We start from the raw sequence: 19,586 nt of genomic DNA on the forward strand, positions 1-19,586 counted from the left end.
GAGAGGGCATATATAGGCATAGCCTGCTGCCCAATCCCTATTAAATCTAACGATTAAAAAAAATCTAACGATTTAATAAAAATAATTTGAAAAAAAACCCAAAAAAAACCTACAAAATTTGTTAAATATATAGATAGCAACGTTTTAGTAAAAGTTCTTCAGATGTCTCTGACCTAAGTTTATCCCTTTTTTCTGTCTTGTTCTTGGTGTACTTTCTTTGCTTCATCAGGAGCTGTTTCCCTTATTGCCATTGTCACTTAATTTGTAGGAAGGGAAATATATCTTGATAGATCTTTAATGTGTGAAGTCAATATATGTGTGTACTATGTTATGTTTAATAAGATACTTGCAATTACAATTAGATATTTGAATTAGAATAATTCTACAAATGTAACATCTATTATATTTGTATTTCATGTATCTCTTGTAAATGTTGTCTTGTGTATATTATTTAAAAAAAATGAATAAAAAGAAATAAATTTAAAATTGTTTTTTTCTTTTGGTGAGCTTTGGCATTAATAAAATTTCAGAAAATATAAAAAAAACTATAGGTTCCTAAATGAATGTTCATTTCATATGAGATTTTATGAAACAAGTCTTAGAATTGATTTATTTTTGCAAGCCTCGGCGATCAAAAAACCCGAGATAAGTTTTTAAAATCCTTTATAATCTGAATACAAATTTAGGATGGTTTTATCGCAATATCTCGGCAACCTACATTTTGAAGAATCTCTAAACGTTTTGTGAAAATCCTGTGTCGATTACAGCTGACATACTTCCGGTGGAGGCATAATTTTCATCCCCTGCACGGTTAATCGCGATTGAAGACGAATTGACCATCAATTGAGTGTTAACGCGGTAACTGCCGTATACGTCAATTATCCAGGAGAAGAAATAGGCCCCAGACTTACAGCAAGTGAAGACACCAGTATGTCCACTAAAACAATTTCCAACATTAGTGACAACGTTTACAAACACAACCACCTGCTCTACAGCTACGTTGTCTAATCGGTGAATTAGCTGGGCAAAGAACATTACTTGGCGTCCAACTGGAAAAAAAGAGATCACTGTGTTGAAGGCCTGTAATGTATTATAAAAACTGTTGAATATTATTATTTTAAGTCTAAGTTATCATATAATACTAGATAAAAAAGAACGGATCCTTTAGCTCCAAAATTCAACCACGATAATCATTCTCAAATAAGGTTCATTTTGCACTGAAAAGTTGTGAGACTTTTAGGTTTTACCTATTCATTACCAGCATTGATATTTTGAACATATTATTGCTATCAAGGAATAATTACTTGACAGAAAACAGTTTACTTTTGAAATTCATAATTAATCAGCAAACAAAAGGCCGGGTCTAAATTCTTTTCTGGGCTTAATCTACTATACACAGGGGCCATATCGAAGGTCTATTTTTTCATTTAGTTGGTTGGTCCCACTATACAATTACTGATTTTAAAATGAAAGATCGGTTACTTTTGAGAAAAAATTTAACAAATACCTTATATGACTATTAGTGTCATTACGATTTTAGTGCCTGTTTAAACAAGTGTTATTTTGTATATCTATATATCAACATTTAGGTGAACTTGAACTTAATTTAGTTACTTAAACGTGTGTGTGCATCGGCGCTAACAGTAAGTATTACTATTGACTCGTTAATTGTTGTGTAGCTTGTAATGTTTGGCAAAAGATGAGAAAAAAATGTACATATCAGTATAACAAACCCACAGGGTTCATAACATTTTTGTTGCCAGATACCAATGCCACTATGCGTTAAGTATGTGTTTTGACATTGTTAGTTGCACCATAAATTTCAATCCGAAGAAGATGTTTCGAAGTATTTCTTGGTGTATTACCGTATAACCAGTTATTTTAACAGAGACGCCATTTTCGTGAAACATTGCTATTGTCGTGAAATTCTGATTCGCAAAATTTAAAGAAATCGTTGAATCATAAGTATATACCCTTACAATCATACAACGAAAATTTGAAGCGGCTAAAATATTATTTTCTCGGTTTTTTTATTTAAATACTCAGCTATCTGTTAGATAATTAACAAAACTCAAATACAAGTATAAATGCGACATACGTACAGGTTGTTCCAGAAACCATGTCCAGACCTTAAACTATTATAAGGTCTTCAAGAAAAATCCTTATTCCACAAATTAAGATATTGTGGAAATCAAACGATACCACCATTTGTTGAAATGTTTGTTGTAACAGTCATTTACAGCTGACATGTCAAAATAAAACATTATGACGTCGTTAATAACATCACTTGTACCAATAATATACTGGCTCTTACCAACTTCGGAACATTCTACCACACATATGTACATCATTGTGGTAAAAATAATTATCTTAACGTTGGAACTGCATCTGAGGTGAATTTTGAAGAGATACAAGTTTAAGTTTATCGGTTTAACGTACCTTCATGAATAATATAATTTCGTTTACAGGTACGAAGATAAACGTGCCGAAGTGTTTTTCTTATATCAATATTAGCGTTTGAATATTTTGCAATAAGTACTAGTAGATTAAAGGAGACATTCAGGCAAATTATTGACTTATATCCAGATCAAGTTATTTATACAAATGACGTCATTTCCTTTGAATTTACAGAAGTTGGTATCATTCATCACCCATAGATACATACTAATCCAATTATATAGATATGCATGTCTGAGTTGATTACAATTTATATCTGGATAAGTCTGCATTAAATTTGGGACATGCTTTCTGAAACATAATGCTATATCATTTGAAAAATACAAATGTTTTCACATACACAAATGGAAGGATCTACTGGTGAATCAAAACACTGTTGCGTTCGAACGCAATATGACGTTGTTCAAATAAAACAGTTTTACTAGAAAGTAAAACAGAATTACATTTGACCCAACAGTTAGAACATATTATGTTCATATAATTGGTATGTTGAAAATAAGTACATTGGAATTTTAGAATGCAAGAACGTTTGGTTACGTGATTCAAAGCATAGGTATCAATTCTACGAATAACGTGTACAGCCATTGATAAAGCAACCAGCCACTTTGGATACTTGGATGACCATAATTTAAAGAACCATTGGTTGGTCAAGCGGCCATCGGCCAATTAAGCCGACTGTGATAATAGCCCTGGCACATTTGACTCTTTTTATAGTCAGACGAACACATTCATCACACAATCCACCAGCTGTTGGTTCTGTGTTTGAAGTCCATGGATCGTTCTCTCCAGTACCGTTATCCTCTGTTCTATTGACACGGGTGACTGATCAATGGTATCCTTTGGTGCAGCACTCGTATCATGAAGGTAGAGAACTAGTATACCGACGACGAGGTAGACAAAACGAGTCATGGTTCCTGTCTGGGGAATTCGTAAAGAAATGATGTCTAACAGAATCTACATATACGTATATCTCGGTTGAAATATCTGGATATGGTATATCGGTACGGAATTATAGGTGAAATAGTATGTATATTATGTCACCAAGTGTTAAGTGGATATGTCTTGACGTAAATGCGAAGTTAAATCGTGAGAACAAAAACACCGCACATGGAAAGCGTTAATGCATCGTGTTTTCCGACTTGCGGATATTCCCACGACTTTAAGAAGCTCTTTCATGACTTTGTAACATCTCCTTATGTATAATGTGTATTTTTGTTTGCTAACATGTACAAATATCTTTCTGTTGCAAAAGTTTTTAGTGGAAATATATCTAAATTATAAACAGATTAAGCAATGTTTTGTGCAGTGTTCACTAATTCAACTGATAAACATTAAAATAAATGACATGTTCGCCTTCTTGATGTTTTCGTAGGCTCCTATTCACGCAATCTAAACATATTAAAAGTGTATATGTCGTAATATTCATACTCGCGAATTAATAGAGTATTCCCTACCAAAAATTACCAACATGTTGAGAAATTTAATACCCATTTCAATTATTATAATCTTACATGCAAAAATGCATTAAAAGGACTAAATCGCTAAAAAATCATGTAATAAAAGATGAAAAGAATTATAGGACTAAATTAATTATTAAAGTTGTGTACTTTGTGTTAATAAGAATATTTAAAAGTTTCTATAACAATTTTGTTCAAAATGGAGAAAAACTGAAAATAAATAGGACCGACCTAGTCACTATTTCATATTATTATCTTTCGGCGAGTGTAAACAACCCCTATGTACATGCGCGACGCGTGAACATCTCATCTGTCTAATGGACATATCTACTATCGACTGAAAACACAAATTTATCGACTACAGGTTCCTGATTACTGTGTTAATCTAATAAACGTTGAAACGTATCAGCCTAACTATATATCTAAATTTTATGTGTACTTGTATGTATTCAAAGCAAAAATATACCTTACATATACATTGTAGACCTATATGTACATATATGTTTGCTTAATAATGTACATGTATACCTGTATTCATGTATAATATAAACATAATCAACGGGTGAAAATACCTCTCACTTCTTGTCATATTTCCATCAAATACTCTAGAGCTTCATAGAACTATGCTGTTTTACTTGGCAATGTATATACAGGGGCGTAGGAAGCGGGTGTGGGAGGTGGGGGTCGGGGTTGGAGGGGGTCAGGGGATGGGGGGCAATTGCCTCCCCGTTTCCCAGGACGAGGGCAAACATTTTTTGTTGCCCCCCCCTCCATTTTCGCCGACTGAAATGTTCTAAAATTGCACATTTGAAAGAAAAAAGGGTCCTCCTGCACATTTTCGTGAACTAGACTTAAAATGTCAATCAGGGGATTCTACGTACTATTTTTAAAAAATGTCTCTTAAAAGATTCATCTGTTTATATGACTTAGCAAAACAATTAATTCATTATTATTTTGTGTTAAACAACAATGTACCGATGGTGTGAAGCCAGTATGTTCAGATCGAGTTGCATAGATATGACGGCATTCAGAATTAGCAATTCTTAATGCAGGTAACTTTAAATAAAAAAAAAGTATTATGTTAAGAACGCTTTAAAATCATTAAAATGTATCGTAAAACTCATCACAGCCATTCTAAATCTAATATTTTTACCCGGGGGAGACCCTCGGACCTCCTCAAACACCCAAATCTCGCGCCTTCAGGCGCTCCTACATTCATCAAAATGCATCGTAAAATTCTAAATCGTAATGTATTTCCCGGGGGAGACCCCCGGAAACGCACCTTTGGCGCTAGCATGGCAATTTGCGTATTCATTAGTTTCCGTTTATCGACGCCACTGTCTATAAATGTGAACAAGGATTCTTCTCAACGATATATGAAAAAAAGTTTATAAAGTATATATGGTTGTGTGTTGAATTAAAGAATCAATCTCCTCCTGTGGGTGCGGGGCGAGGAGGGGGGATCCAAATATTGAGGACCTTTGCCCCCCCCCCCATTACGTTTCTTTCTACGCCACTAAGATACGCTGTAAATGTATCGCCTATTACGCTTAATCAGGCCAATGTAACCGATAAAATATAAGTTGCCTCTTAGCCGGATGAGATTTTCAGCAACCTCGATTCCGAACTCAAAGATGCACTCGGTTCTTTCCGTTGTAAACATTCAATGCCGACAGATACAATTTCTTGTTGTGTTAGGCGATATTTTAACGTTGATAAACATTGCCAATAGTTCAAATTAAATGTTATAATTTTGAAAAACTTTCTAATTTTAGGTATGAGAACGTTTGTAGGAAGTCAAAAACCCTAAGAAATCTATGTAAATCTAATGATTTAGTAACTTTAAGAGCTGAAAATGTTCATTGCAAAATATAGCCAAAAATTATTATATTTACATCTAAAGTGCAGAAAAGTAAACACTGTGATAAAATCAGGTCTTCAATTTCATTTCATATTTTACAGTGTTTTTAGAAATTGTAAGTAATTTCTGGAGGTGTATTTCGATTTTTATTAACGTAAGGCATAAAAGTGCATATTGTTATGACCCAGAATAACAGAAATGAGAAACCAGCAGCTAAATTCAAAACACAATTTAATTATATATACAATATTATATAGAGATGGTTTACAATATCTAAAGTAATTGGTGGTGGTACAAGACTAGTACGATGATTTAAAGTGTTACTTATCTGTATGCGAATGTCCTGGTATAATCCTTGATCCTTCCAGGTTTCAAATTAACAATAATCACAAATCCACAAGGAAATTGAATGTCCACCGATGATTTGTAAAGTTCCAGGCAATATGAATAAATCCACACAAAGTGTTGTAATAATCCACAGATAAAGTCACAATAGCTCTCCCAATAGAATCTTATATGGCGCTGTACAATTCTTGATATGTCTTATTACAGGTCTCATTACAGTTCTGATTAGCCTTGGACAGCTGGAGTATATATAGCTAAACCGTAATTCAAGAATATTGGAGAACCTTCTACTTCTAGAAATATCCAACTAAAAACAGTAAACAAGTAAACACACATAACTTTCTGGAAATAGATCATTCTAGATCTCTACTTAAAATCAACATGTTTACAAACATATTTGTTTATACATGATTATATTCTAGAAAGTTCTATAACCTAAATCAATGATATGACCTTCATAGGATGTATTGATAAAAATAACTATAGGAGTTATCTCCCTTATCTCATAACTACATGTATTTAGTGTCATACATAACACACCCCTCCTTAAAGAAAAGAAAGTTTTCTTGAAAAGGAAACTTTCTTGACATATCAAGTAATATTTAAATCCTTGATAAAGCATCAGCTAGAATATTGTCTTTCCCTTTGATATGTTTGATGTCAAGATTGTAATTCTTGCAAAGTCAAACTCCACCTGAGAATTCTTTGGTTTTTGTTTTTCATTTTCCCAATGAATGTCAAAGGGTTGTGGTCGGTGAAGACCAACACAGGCACAACTGTAGTGCATAGATACACATCAAATTGGTTTAAGGCCAAAATCAATGCTAAACATTCTTTCTCAATGATGGAATAATTTCTCTGGTGTTTGTCAAATTTTTTCGAGAAATAACAAATTGGATGGTCAATTTGTTCAGTACCTTCTTGCATCAAAACAGCACCAACACCTACATCGCTGGCGTCAACAAACAGTTTAAACTGTTTATTAAAATCTGGAGCAGTCAGAACAGGTGAGTTTGATAGTATGGCTTTCAATTTCTCAAAGGCAGACTTACATTCGTCTGACCAGGCAAATTTGACATTTTTCTTTAACAAAGCAGTAAGTGGAGCTGCTATAACAGAGAAATTTTGACAAAATTTTCTGTAGTATCCAGCCATACCAAGAAATCTCATCAGCTCTCTCTCTTGCCTCCAGGAGTTGGAAAATCTATAATTAATTCTACTTTGGCCTGAACAGGTTTAACCTGCCCCCGTCCTAAAACATGGCCTAAAAATTCAACAGTTGCATGACAAAATTCACATTTCAATAAGTTTACAGTCAATTTCATGGTAGTGAGTCTTTCGAAGAATTCACGAATCCCGCGTAGATGGTCTTCCCACGTGTCGTGGTAGTTGATGACGTCATCGATGTATCCATCGCAGCCTTCCAGGTCTGATATCACGCTGTTAAGAAGACGTTGAAATGTTGCCGGGGCATTCTTCATACCAAACGGCATAACTTTGTACTGGTACAAACCTTGCGAGGTTACAAATGCCGACACTTCTTTAGCTCTTTCTGTTAATGGCACCTGCCAATATCCTTTCAACAGGTCAAACTTGCTAACTACTTGGCTTTGCCAACTTTGTCAATACACGAGTCAATCCTTGGAATTGGATAAGAGTCTGTTTTACTGACAGAGTTTACTTTTCTGAAGTCAGTACAGAACCGGTATGTCTTGTCTGGCTTTGGCACCAGAACACATGGAGAGCTCCATTCACTTTTGCTTGGTTCAATAATATCATTGTCCAACACGTATTGAATTTCTTTCTTTAAGTGTTCTTCTTTCAAAGGATTGACACGGTAAGGATGTTGCTTGACAGGTGGCGCATCACCTACATCCACGTCATGATAGATAGCATCTGTTTTGCCTGGTGTATCCGGAAACAAATGTTTAAACTCAAGTATCAAATCTTTCAGTTCATTGCGTTCCTTTTCTGATAGATGACATAGTTTCTTGTCCAAGTTCGCGAGCACATCTGAGTTCCGTAACTTAACACCACAGTCTAAACCTACATCTTGTACACCACCATCTAAGTCTAATTTACAAATATCAGCTGTACTTTCACTTTGTGATGGTACAGAGGCCAAAGTAGCAATAGGTTGAGAGGTCTTGCTCTCTTCTCTATCTACATATTTCTTAAGCATATTAACATGACATAATTGAGTTTTCTTGCGCCTCCCTGGAGTTTGTACAATGTAGTTAACATCATCGACCTTTTTCTCAACAACATAAGGTCCAAAATATCTAGCTTGCAAAGGCTGACTCGGTATTGGTAATAGAGCCAAAATTTTGTCACCTGGATCAAAACTTCTTGCACGGGCATCTTTATCATACCATGTTTTCATTTTGGTTTGAGCAACGGCCAAATTTTCTTTTGCCAATTCACATGCCCTTGTCAACCTTTGCTTAAAGTTAGACACATACTCTAAGAGATTCACTTTAGAATCTTCGTCCAGAATTTTGTCTTTCAAAATTTTCAAAGGACCACGTACAGTGTGTCCAAACACAAGTTCAAAGGGACTGAAGCCAAGAGATTCTTGTACAGATTCTCTAACGCCAAACAACAACATGTGTATACCTTCGTCCCAATCTCTTTTGTTTTCAAAACAATAAGATCTCATCATATTCTTCAATGTCTGATGAAAACGTTCTAAAGCACCCTGAGACTCTGGATGATAAGCACTAGACTTATACTGCTTGATCTGGAGCTGGTACATGACTTGTTGAAAAATACCAGACATGAAATTCGAACCTTGGTCCGATTGGACAGCTTTTGGAAGACCAACCAATGTAAAGAATTTAACCAAAGCCTTGACTATGTTAGGGGCCTTAATATTTCTGAGTGGAATGGCTTCAGGAAAGCGTGTGGAAGCACACATAATAGTTAAAAGATACTCATTCCCAGACTTAGTTTTGGGTAGAGGACCTACACAGTCTATAATGACTCTACTAAATGGTTCCTCAAATGCTGGAATGGGTTGCAAAGGTGCCACAGGGATTTTCTGATTAGGTTTCCCTACCACCTGACAAGTATGACAAGACCTACAAAAATCAGCCACATCCCGTTTCAACTTGGGCCAAAAGAAGTGATCTAAGATCCTGTTATAGGTCTTGGTCACACCTAAATGCCCTGCCATAGGTACATCATGAGACAAACTTAGAATATCTTGCCTATACCTCGGTGGGACAACTATTTGATTGACAACCTTCCAGTCTTCCTCGGGAGACACATCAGGGGGGGCGCCACTTGCGCATCAACACCCCTGACTGACGGAAGTAACAAACCGGGACTTTCTCAGCCTCTTCCTCACTCAAAGCCCGATTACACAATAAGGAGATTTCAGGATCTTTTTCCTGTTCTACTATAAGCTCCTCTCTAGACAAAGATGATTTACTCATCATGTCAGACAAAGAAGTACCCTTGTTAGGAACAACTCTATCACTATCAAAGTCTACAGGATTGCTCAAAAGATCACACTTGCTCCCGACATCCTCTATATCATGAGCCAAGAAAGTGTCACCTAACCCTGGACTATAATGATCCTCAACTACTGCAACATCAGAAACCTTCTTACCCATTGATCGAGTTACAGCACAAGAAGGGAAAATACCAGGAAATTCCTGTTGAATAGTCTCAGCATCATCTGTTTTATCAGGGATACTGGACACTAAGGGATCTACCCTAACTTTCTCTCCAGCCAAGTCATTGCCTAAAATGAGCGACACGCCCTCTATGGGAAGTTCCGGTCTAACACCAATGGTGACAGGCCCAGTAACCAAGTCTGACTTTAAATAAACAGAATGGAGAGGCACATTAACAAAACCTAACTCTACACCTTGAAGCAAAACACTACTACCACATGAGGTCTCCTCAGACAAAGGCACTACGCCATCTAATATCAAAGAATGAGAAGCCCCAGTATCTCTCAAAATCTTCACAGGTTTCAAGTTGGTAATATCACTAGTAAGTGAAACAAAACCTTCAGAAATGAAGGGAGAGTACTTCTCCAAGACACTATCAGACTCTGAGCTCTTAATTTCAACAGACACTTTAGAATCTTCCACAATATCACTAAGTTTCTGACTAGGCTTTGACATAGCTAACACAGAAGGAACTGACTGTTTACGCCTTTGCTCCTTACGCTGGAGAGAATAACATTCAGACATAGTATGCCCTACTTTCTTGCAGTAATTACAAACAGGACCAGAAGGAGACCCCACACCTGCCCTATGATCTGTTTTAAAATCAGACTTAGTCTTATCACCTAATTTAGGTTTGTCGTTAGAAGGGCCACTAAAGGTTGGGTTCCTAGGCTGACCAAATTTATTAGTACCTGTGGTACTGTTTTTGTCTTGAGAACTGTTTTTAACAAATGAGCCTTTGTGGGTGAGAGCGTAATCATCAGCCATTGTAGCTGCTTCACTAAGTGTTTCAACTTTTCTCTCATCTAAATGAGTTTTTATGTTTGTGTGGACACAACGTTTAAACTCCTCTATCAACAATAATTGCCTCAATTTACCGAAATCGTCATCAATTTCTTTAGAATCACACCACCTATTAAATAATTGTTCCTTTTCTCTGGCAAATTCTACATGAGTTTGTTCATCTCTCTTTCTCGAGTTTCGAAATTTCTGGCGGTAAGCCTCAGGAACTAACTCATAAGCTTTCAAAATAGCTTTCTTGACTACTTGGTAATTTGAAATCTCATCTACAGATAAAGAAGAATAAATGTCTCTAGCTTTACCAATCAAGACACTTTGAAGAAGCATTGTAAGCTTATCTTCAGGCCACTTCATACTGTCAGCTATTTTCTCAAAATGCAGAAAATACTTGTCAACTTCTTTCTCTTGAAAAGGAGGAACTAACCTTATGTTTCTACTAACATCAAAACCTCTGTTTCCTTGTAAACCCCTAAAAGTTGGATTACTTGAACCGTCTTGAGAAGCTAGCTCTAATTCTTTAATTCTAAGTTCTGTTTCAGCTTGAATTTTCTGCTTCTCTAGTTCTCTTTCGATCTCTTTTTCTTTTAATTCTCTTTCAATTTCTTTTTCTTTTAATTCTCTTTCAATTTCTTTTGCTCTTAACTCTCTTTCTTTGTCTTTTTCTTTTTCTCTTAACTCCATCTCTTTCATTTCCTTCTCTATTTCCATTTGTCTTAGTTTCATTTCATGTTCAAGTTCCATTTGTCTAATTTGAATTTCTGAGCTGACTGTTTTCTCTATACTATCTAATGCACTAGAGTCAAATTTGCCATTGTCAACAAAATATCTTATAATTACATTCCTAATTTCAGCTTTCCTCAAATTAGTTTTGATAGTAAGGCCTAAATGTTTACCCAATAACAGTAAATCCTTCTTACTAACTTGCAAAAGAACATCCAGGGATGGCGCTTTAACAAACTGTTCTACCTGCATAGTAGTCATATTTATCTAGCTGTTGGTTTCAAATGTAAACTCCAAGTTTGTACACAAATTTTGAAAATTTCTTAATTAATTTTTCAAAGTTAGATTTCACAAATTAAAATATCGATCTCGGACAGGAGCCCCCAATTCCTGTTACATGAACGAATAACAGAAATGAGAAACCAGCAGCTAAATTCAAAACACAATTTAATTATATATACAATATTATACAGAGATGGTTTACAATATCTAAAGTAATTGGTGGTGGTACAAGACTAGTACGATGATTGAAAGTGTTACTTATCTGTATGCGAATGTCCTGGTATAATCCTTGATCCTTCCAGGTTTCAAATTAACAATAATCACAAATCCACAAGGAAATTGAATGTCCACCGATGATTTGTAAAGTTCCAGGCAATATGAATAAATCCACACAAAGTGTTGTAATAATCCACAGATAAAGTCACAATAGCTCTCCCAATAGAATCTTATATGGCGCTGTACAATTCTTGATATGTCTTATTACAGGTCTCATTACAGTTCTGATTAGCCTTGGACAGCTGGAGTATATATAGCTAAACCGTAATTCAAGAATATTGGAGAACCTTCTACTTCTAGAAATATCCAACTAAAAACAGTAAACAAGTAAACACACATAACTTTCTGGAAATAGATCATTCTAGATCTCTACTTAAAATCAACATGTTTACAAACATATTTGTTTATACATGATTATATTCTAGAAAGTTCTATAACCTAAATCAATGATATGACCTTCATAGGATGTATTGATAAAAATAACTATAGGAGTTATCTCCCTTATCTCATAACTACATGTATTTAGTGTCATACATAACAATATTTTCTGTGATGTAACTTATGTGTATAAGGTATTATACATGTGTCCATTTGAATGATTTTCACACCTCAGTTCATCAAACTAAGAAAGTGTTTATTAGATTGCTGACAATTCCGTCCACTTATGCACATATACATTGGTGGGAACAGATAAACCAATGAAAACAGAGAAATAAGGGAATTCCGTGACGTTAATATTTGTTGGTGTCGCCGAGAGTTCCCGACGTCGTGATCTGTCACTTCACATGTTTCGATACAGAAAACTACAATGATAGTAAATATGTTTATTTTACGCATTTGGCAATATCATATGAATTAAAGCTGTGGGAGCTGAATTAAAGATGTGGGAGCTCTTCCTGTTTCCAACCTAGTTTCACCTAGATTCACATATCGTATATGATGTTTGAGACTTCCCCGGCATGATGGAAATAACACCAGATCCACATTCTGCGGAGGAGGGTTGAGTTGGATCTCCTTAATTCGTATGAAGCACAATTCCTCATTCTCGTGACCCTCAGTGACCATATTTGGCACAGGTGGATTCTTTGAGGTAATAAATGAGGTCTGCAGTGAAGTTTCATTTTTTGCCAAGTCTGGAAAGCACTGTAGAGAACATTTTACTGGAGAGTCTTCAATGGTCTCTTTACGCTTACACCAGATGTGACACAACCAGCACCTTCAAAGGAGTGGGAAAAGTCAGACCAATGAAAAACATTTAACATTTAATGTCTCATTAATGACCTCGATGATATCATCTGTGCCATTTATGGTCGCACGAGGGTCCACAAGATTGATGAATAGTACTTCATACGAATTATCGTGATATGTGCTAAAGATAACCAATTCCGCCATTTGAAGAATGTGGATCTGGTGTAATTTCCATTATGCCGGAGAAGTCTTAACAGCATATACGTACGTACGATATGTTAGAATCTGAAAGAAATCCCACATCCATGAGCCTCTTGTTCCTGATATGAACTCTGGCCATGGATGGATAATAAAAGATGACAGGCTAGAACAACACTGGTAATGTAGTGTCACATCAGCTCATCGACATCGAAGACGACGCTCTGGCTTTCGACGAATTGAATACTGAGTGAGAATTAAGAACCATTGAAAGTCATATGCGACACTGTAGTAACCATCTGACATTTTGCTTATGCTATGTCATTTTATTGTTTATGTCACAATTAATGTTAAGCACATGAAAATCGCACCAGTTATACAATTATATTTACAATTTCCACTGTTTCTGTATCGATAAACTATGTTGGGAGCATCTGCTTATTTCCCAATAACTGGAGTGCAGAACGTGACCCGATTCGGTGCGTATGAATACATGTAAACATTGGCGGACTTCCTATGACATTCAACAAAATAACGCCAATATTTACAAATGCCACATGTACGAGACAATCGGAGACACGCAATAAAATGCATTTATTTTTAATGTATTATTCCTATTTGACATGAATAAAATAATTGAAATATGAGAACTATTTTTGAGACGTCATGGTAAAAAAGGGCGGGATTAAGTTGTCAGTCAACGGCGCACTTTTTGAAAAAAGTTTTATAAAAAGTTACATAATATAAGACCACGATCGAGTGCATCGCGGGTAGCGATATGCAGGCAATATATGGAATTTGCAAATTTTTATTAGTCTAGACGAAATGAAAGATTTTTTTTAATTACTGATTTATGTAAATAATGAATGTACAAACTCAATTATTCCAACGTTAGGCATTTTTATTTTGCTGTAATAGATATCGATGTTGTATCGTTTGTGCGATGAGATGGGATGACAAGATTTTACCAAGTAATCCCGCCTTTCCGTGTTGACACCAAAAATAAAACGTGTATTGTAAGACACTGGCCGTGTATTTTGTGTGTTTATCATGCAAACATTTCCTTACAGATTCAGATGGCATTCAAAACGAAATAAAACTGCTGGTTATTTATATGACTTCGAAAAGATGCATTGAATGTGTACGCCTTTTTACTACAGTGGTGAATATGTCATTCCTGTGATTGTGACGTCATTGTTTGGTGGGACTGGGGAGCATCAAATTTAAAATTGGGAATCAAAATAAAGTAATTGGACATTTATTTACAGACATCGTAGTATTTTTTCCGTCGCAAGTGTTACACGAAATTCTTTTCATGAAATTATCTGGTATCGAGTTCTATGCCTGACTAATGTTGATATTAGTGCTTTTTGTTCTGTTCAGCTCTTTTTTAAGTCCACAATGTCAAATATCAGTTATGCATAAAACTTCATGAATGATACTTGACATGCTATATAATTCATTTTGATGACTTTTAATGAATATCCACTGACGTCACATAAGTTGTCACATGACAACACGAGTCACATGACTTCTACAGATATTTCCAGCCAAAATAGTCACCATCCAATATGGCTGCTGTATCTGCTGACATGTGGTAGGGGGTAATTATTTATCTTAAAATGGACGTTTTAGCACATTAATGAACGAATTATTCCATTCCTGTATTCCTTTAACTCAGATAAGCACTTTCAGTAAGTTTTTACTTATCTTTTTTTTCAAAATACAATTGTTCCACACTGATATTGCTTTGTGAAATTGTGTAAAATGTTATTGAAATCAATTGCCTATATAAACTACCATGCTTTACAACTATATGTTTATTTTGGACAAATACTAATTTACCTGGAATGTATTATGAAATTGATTGCTGCGTATCACTGAAAACAGATTATGTTAGCACTTATCTGTGGCAGTATGAAAATATAATGTACACAGTAAACTGTTGGTGATTTCATGTTAAACTCTTCTGATTCTATATATGAATATATGGATTTATACCTATTGTCATCAGAATTTGTTTCATCAAATATTGAATTGATTCCAATCGAATTGTCATTGATTTGATAGAAAATTTCAATTCTGGACCCCCGTAGACGTCATGAAATTCAGATGCCGGTGACTCAAACTTGCATTAATTAAACTTAATGAACACGACTCAAGTTCATGATTATTCATGAAATGTTCCAGTTCATGAAGTTTCATGAATATTCATGAATTGTTTGTGCATACTGCTGCGGGTTGTATTTCATGAATAACTCATGAATTATCACAAAAAATCATTTATGATCATTCATGGTGGTTTTAAGTTTATGAGTATTCTTAAAATATTCATGAACTTTTTATGAATTTTCATGAATGGAAGCAGTTGGAACTATGAAGATATCTTTAACAGTAATTTTATTATTATTAGCATATAGTATGTACAGTTATTACTATACTTGCAATGTGGGTGTTGCTCATTACTTTCTCTTCAAACAAACTTAAAAAGCTTAAACACTTGCTCTAAACATGGAAACTTCAGAAGGTACTAGTTGACAGACGATATCATTCATTGAATGTGACCTAATTTATGCACGTGACATTAGCCAATGTGACCCTGGGATGTAATCATCTTAAGAAAGTCATGTCGATATCCACATGCAGTACTAAATGTCAATCTAAAACCATCAAATCGTTTAGTTTTCAGCACAAATATTGAAGTTTTAATGCTGAAATGAAACAAAAGCTTAACTTGGTCACTGTTACCTACTTTTTGAAATGTTCATCCATTCCTTTTTAACTGAACATCATAAACCTAAGATTTTGTAGCAAAACTGCAAAACAATATTACATCTTTTCTTAGACTAATACTGAATTAATCATGACTTAAACAATGAATATAAAAATTACACCCTTTGACAATTTATCCCGGAAATTACCTAGAGCCTAGAAAAAATGGATTTTCTGAATAGCTGTTTTTTTTTTCTTTATTACATAGATACAACAAACATCACTTCGGATGTGTTGTACAAATTCAAAAGAATAATTTCATTGATTAATAACGTGCGGTCATGACGACACTATATGACATCTCAGCCATAAAGGCAACCCCAGTTATAGTATTATATTTGTGACCCAAGCGAACGTATTACAATAGCGATGTCATTGGGTATCACCCAATTAATGTGAAAGATATGTCTTATCGTCATGATCAAGGTATTGCTAGCCCGATTATCTGGGACAAAGGCGTCCTACGTTTGATAAAAAGTTTTGGTAAGCATATGCATTGGTGAAAGCAATTAAGTTTTCCTTTAAAAACTGACCACAGTATTATCACTGAATTAGAAAACCACTAAACGAAGATATCTTCTCCCCACGGATATGTGAAGACGCCGGCGTTCGAAATTGGATCCTAATCCTTACTTCGTCACCAATATCTAAATGGATCACCGCTGACATACTTCCGATGGAGTTTTTGTATGCATCACCTGCACGGTTAAGTGCGATTGAAGACGAATTGACCATCAATTCAGTGTTAACTTGGATGCCAGTTGGTAATTCGATGATCCAGGAGAAGAAATAGGTCCCAGACTTACAGCAAGTGAAGACACCAGTATGACCACTGTAGCAATTTCCAACATTAGTGACAACGTTTTCAAACACAATCACCTGCTCTACAGCTACGTTGCTTAAGTGATGATTTAGCTGGGCAAAGAACATTACTTGACGTCCGACTGGAAAACAAAATAGAAATATACCAAACATCAAAAATATTAAACTTTGAAATCTAAAATATCAGTATGAGTTAAGGAAAATATTGCCAAGGCTCTACACCCTAACCGTAAGATAATACCGAGATCAAGTACTATGATATTTTAAGGCCTGTGTGAAGTTGTTTTCTGCTGATAATTTGTTGAAGGATAATTTGACAAAAAGGCATTTTGTTCCATATACACTTTGCAACTACAAAATATAAAGAGAAATATAGGTTAAAGTTTAGAACAATTTTGACAAATATTCCTAATGACAATTAGTACATACATGTATTCGGTCTTTGAATTGGTCGAGATTTTAAACTTTGATCCGAACTACGCTTTTGTTTATTGTCACGTCACAAATCGTTAACGTCATCAATAGTCGAATGGTGTCATTTTGCTGTACTCTGATCGCTGCTTGCAGAACAAAACGCTCATAAAACCAGATGTTTGAATATTTCATGTTTTCCCATTCGTAGCCTAAACTATCGATTCAATATTCATAACGGTGTTTTTTTAGCGGTATATATTGCCGCACGAGAACCCTGGGGTGGTTTCGCTAGAATCAATGCACCTTTGCCGGACCTGAACTAGGCTACAACAATTTGATAAGTATTTGGTGGGAAGTATATGTCACTTTGAGTAAACAAGTCTAAATATAGTTCGCCAACGATAAGTTTATTCTTAAAGTACCTAGATTCAGAAAGATATCATATCAAATAACGTTCGGTAAGTAAGAATGCATGGAACGGTTATTTATAATTAAATCATTTGTTATTGATACATTCTTAATGCAATTAAGATATTTGAACATCAATGAATGCCTGTTCGCTTATGATGATATCACTACACCTTATTTGCATATGTCGGCAAGTAACGTTATCGTATTGTGGCATTCTTGTAGATGATTTAATTTCTGTAGAACCAGGTCACATAACTCGTGGTTGTTGGATATGGATCTAATTCTACACTCGTAAGATTTTGTTCGCTAAAGCTCGTGTCTTTTGTAACTTTCAGAAAATAACTCACTCGTGTGGAATAAATTCAATATCCAACTACCATTCGTTATGTAACCTCTATGTATTCCATATGCACAGATATACGATCAGGATGTTTCAGAATGCATTTCCTGACTTTAAACTATACTAGTTTATTCTTGCGAAATCGTTATTGAATGAATAAAGACATTGTGGAAAGCAAAATATACCTTCATTTGTTGAAATACATGTATTTGTTGTTATAGTCATTTGCAGTTAGCATTTCATAATAAAACATTACGACGTCATTAATAGCATCACTTGAAACTATGATATAGTGGTTTTTATCAAGGTAAAAATGACGTCAATTCATAAAAGTTTGGAAATTATAGAATTTGTTTCATGTGGCATATACTCCATGCATATAACTGCACCCATAGATACATACATGTACCAATCAAATTGTATAGATATGCATGTCTGAGTTTATAACAATTTATATCTGGATCATTACATGTACAAATGGAGAGATCTTGTGAACAAAAAAGGACGTTGCGTTCGAATCAGTTAAATCAAAAAAGTTTTTTTCTGGAAAGTGTAACTGAATTGCATTAGACTCAGCAATCAGAACGTCTTACTTCTATATAATATCGTTTGGTCCCATACAAAACAGTTAATTCATACATGATGAAAATCAAAGGTATTCATTCAAATACTTATATATACACCCATTGATACTAACGCAACCAACTACCACTATACTTGGGTGACCATAGTTCAAAGAAATATTGGTTGATCTAGCGGCCATCGTCCTATCAATTACACAATTAACACTTACAAGACAAGCCGGCTGTGATGATGGCCCTGGCACATTTGACAGTCCCAATGTAGTCAGACGACACATTCATCACACAATCCACCAACTGTTGGTTCTGTGTTTGTCCATGAATCGTCCTCTCCAGTACTGTTACCCTCTGTTCTATTGACATGGATGACTGATCAATTGTACCATTTGGTGCACCACTCGTATCATGAAGGTACATAACTAGTATACTGACAACGAAATAAACAAAACTAGTCATGGTTCCGGTGTGGGAGATTCGTAAAGAAATGATGTCTAACAGAATCTACATACACGTATATCTCGATTAAAATATCTGGATGTGGTATATTGGAACGCTATTATAATTCAAATGTAATGTACATTATGGCGCCAAGTGTTAAGTGTTGACTAAGTGCGAAGTTACATGGTGAGAACATAACACCGCACATAGAAAATGTTGATATATAGTCGTTGTGATTTCAGACCAGCAGATATTCCCATGATTTTAAGAAGCTCTATCATGACCCTGTAACCTCTCAACAACTGCCACTTAATAATTAAGATAATTGCCGAGTCATATCGGCTTTCCGTGTCGAGGATACTAACCGTGTATTCTGTTTATCCTGCAACCATTATGACATTCAAATCTCATGAACGCCGACTTGATGTTTTTAAATGCCCCTTAATTATTACGTAATCGACAAATATTATAGTTATAATGCCGTAATATTCATACTCACAAATTAAGAAAGCTTTAATATATTATTCCCTATCAAAACTACCA

At 35.1% G+C, this 19,586-nt stretch overlaps 2 protein-coding genes across 2 annotated transcripts; both read right to left on the reverse strand.

The window, feature by feature from the left end:
• Positions 1-732: 732 nt before the first annotated feature.
• LOC138332534 (uncharacterized) lies at positions 733-11,309 on the reverse strand. Its single transcript, XM_069280539.1, has 3 exons — positions 11,087-11,309; positions 3,195-3,371; positions 733-1,049 (listed from the first exon to the last, which is right to left on the reverse strand). Exons 1-3 carry the CDS (start codon positions 11,307-11,309, stop codon positions 733-735), a joined length of 717 nt encoding a protein of 238 aa, XP_069136640.1.
• A 4,339-nt stretch (positions 11,310-15,648) lies between these two features.
• On the reverse strand, positions 15,649-19,155 carry LOC138333115 (C1q-related factor-like). The gene is made up of 2 exons (XM_069281245.1): positions 18,818-19,155; positions 15,649-16,981 (listed from the first exon to the last, which is right to left on the reverse strand). The coding sequence occupies exons 1-2, from the start codon at positions 19,059-19,061 to the stop codon at positions 16,581-16,583; spliced, it is 645 nt and encodes a 214-aa protein (XP_069137346.1). The 5' UTR covers positions 19,062-19,155; the 3' UTR covers positions 15,649-16,580.
• Between the last annotated feature and the right edge of the window lie 431 nt (positions 19,156-19,586).

The sequence above is a fragment of the Argopecten irradians genome, chromosome 10 (genome assembly GCF_041381155.1).
Source record: "Argopecten irradians isolate NY chromosome 10, Ai_NY, whole genome shotgun sequence".
NCBI classification, from domain to species: domain Eukaryota; kingdom Metazoa; phylum Mollusca; class Bivalvia; order Pectinida; family Pectinidae; genus Argopecten; species Argopecten irradians.

Coding starts and splice junctions, on each gene's coding strand:
- LOC138332534 (XM_069280539.1), bottom strand. CDS start 11,309: ATGGAAATAGAGAAGGAAATGAAAGAGATGGAGTTAAGAGAAAAAGAA. Junction 3,372..11,086: donor AGCTTCTCAAGACGGTTCAA/GTAATCCAACTT, acceptor TTCCCCAGACAG/GAACCATGACTCGTTTTGTC. Junction 1,050..3,194: donor GAACCAACAGCTGGTGGATT/GTGTGATGAATG, acceptor CTTTTTTTCCAG/TTGGACGCCAAGTAATGTTC.
- LOC138333115 (XM_069281245.1), bottom strand. CDS start 19,061: ATGACTAGTTTTGTTTATTTCGTTGTCAGTATACTAGTTATGTACCTT. Junction 16,982..18,817: donor CATCACAGCCGGCTTGTCTT/GTAAGTGTTAAT, acceptor TTTGTTTTCCAG/TCGGACGTCAAGTAATGTTC.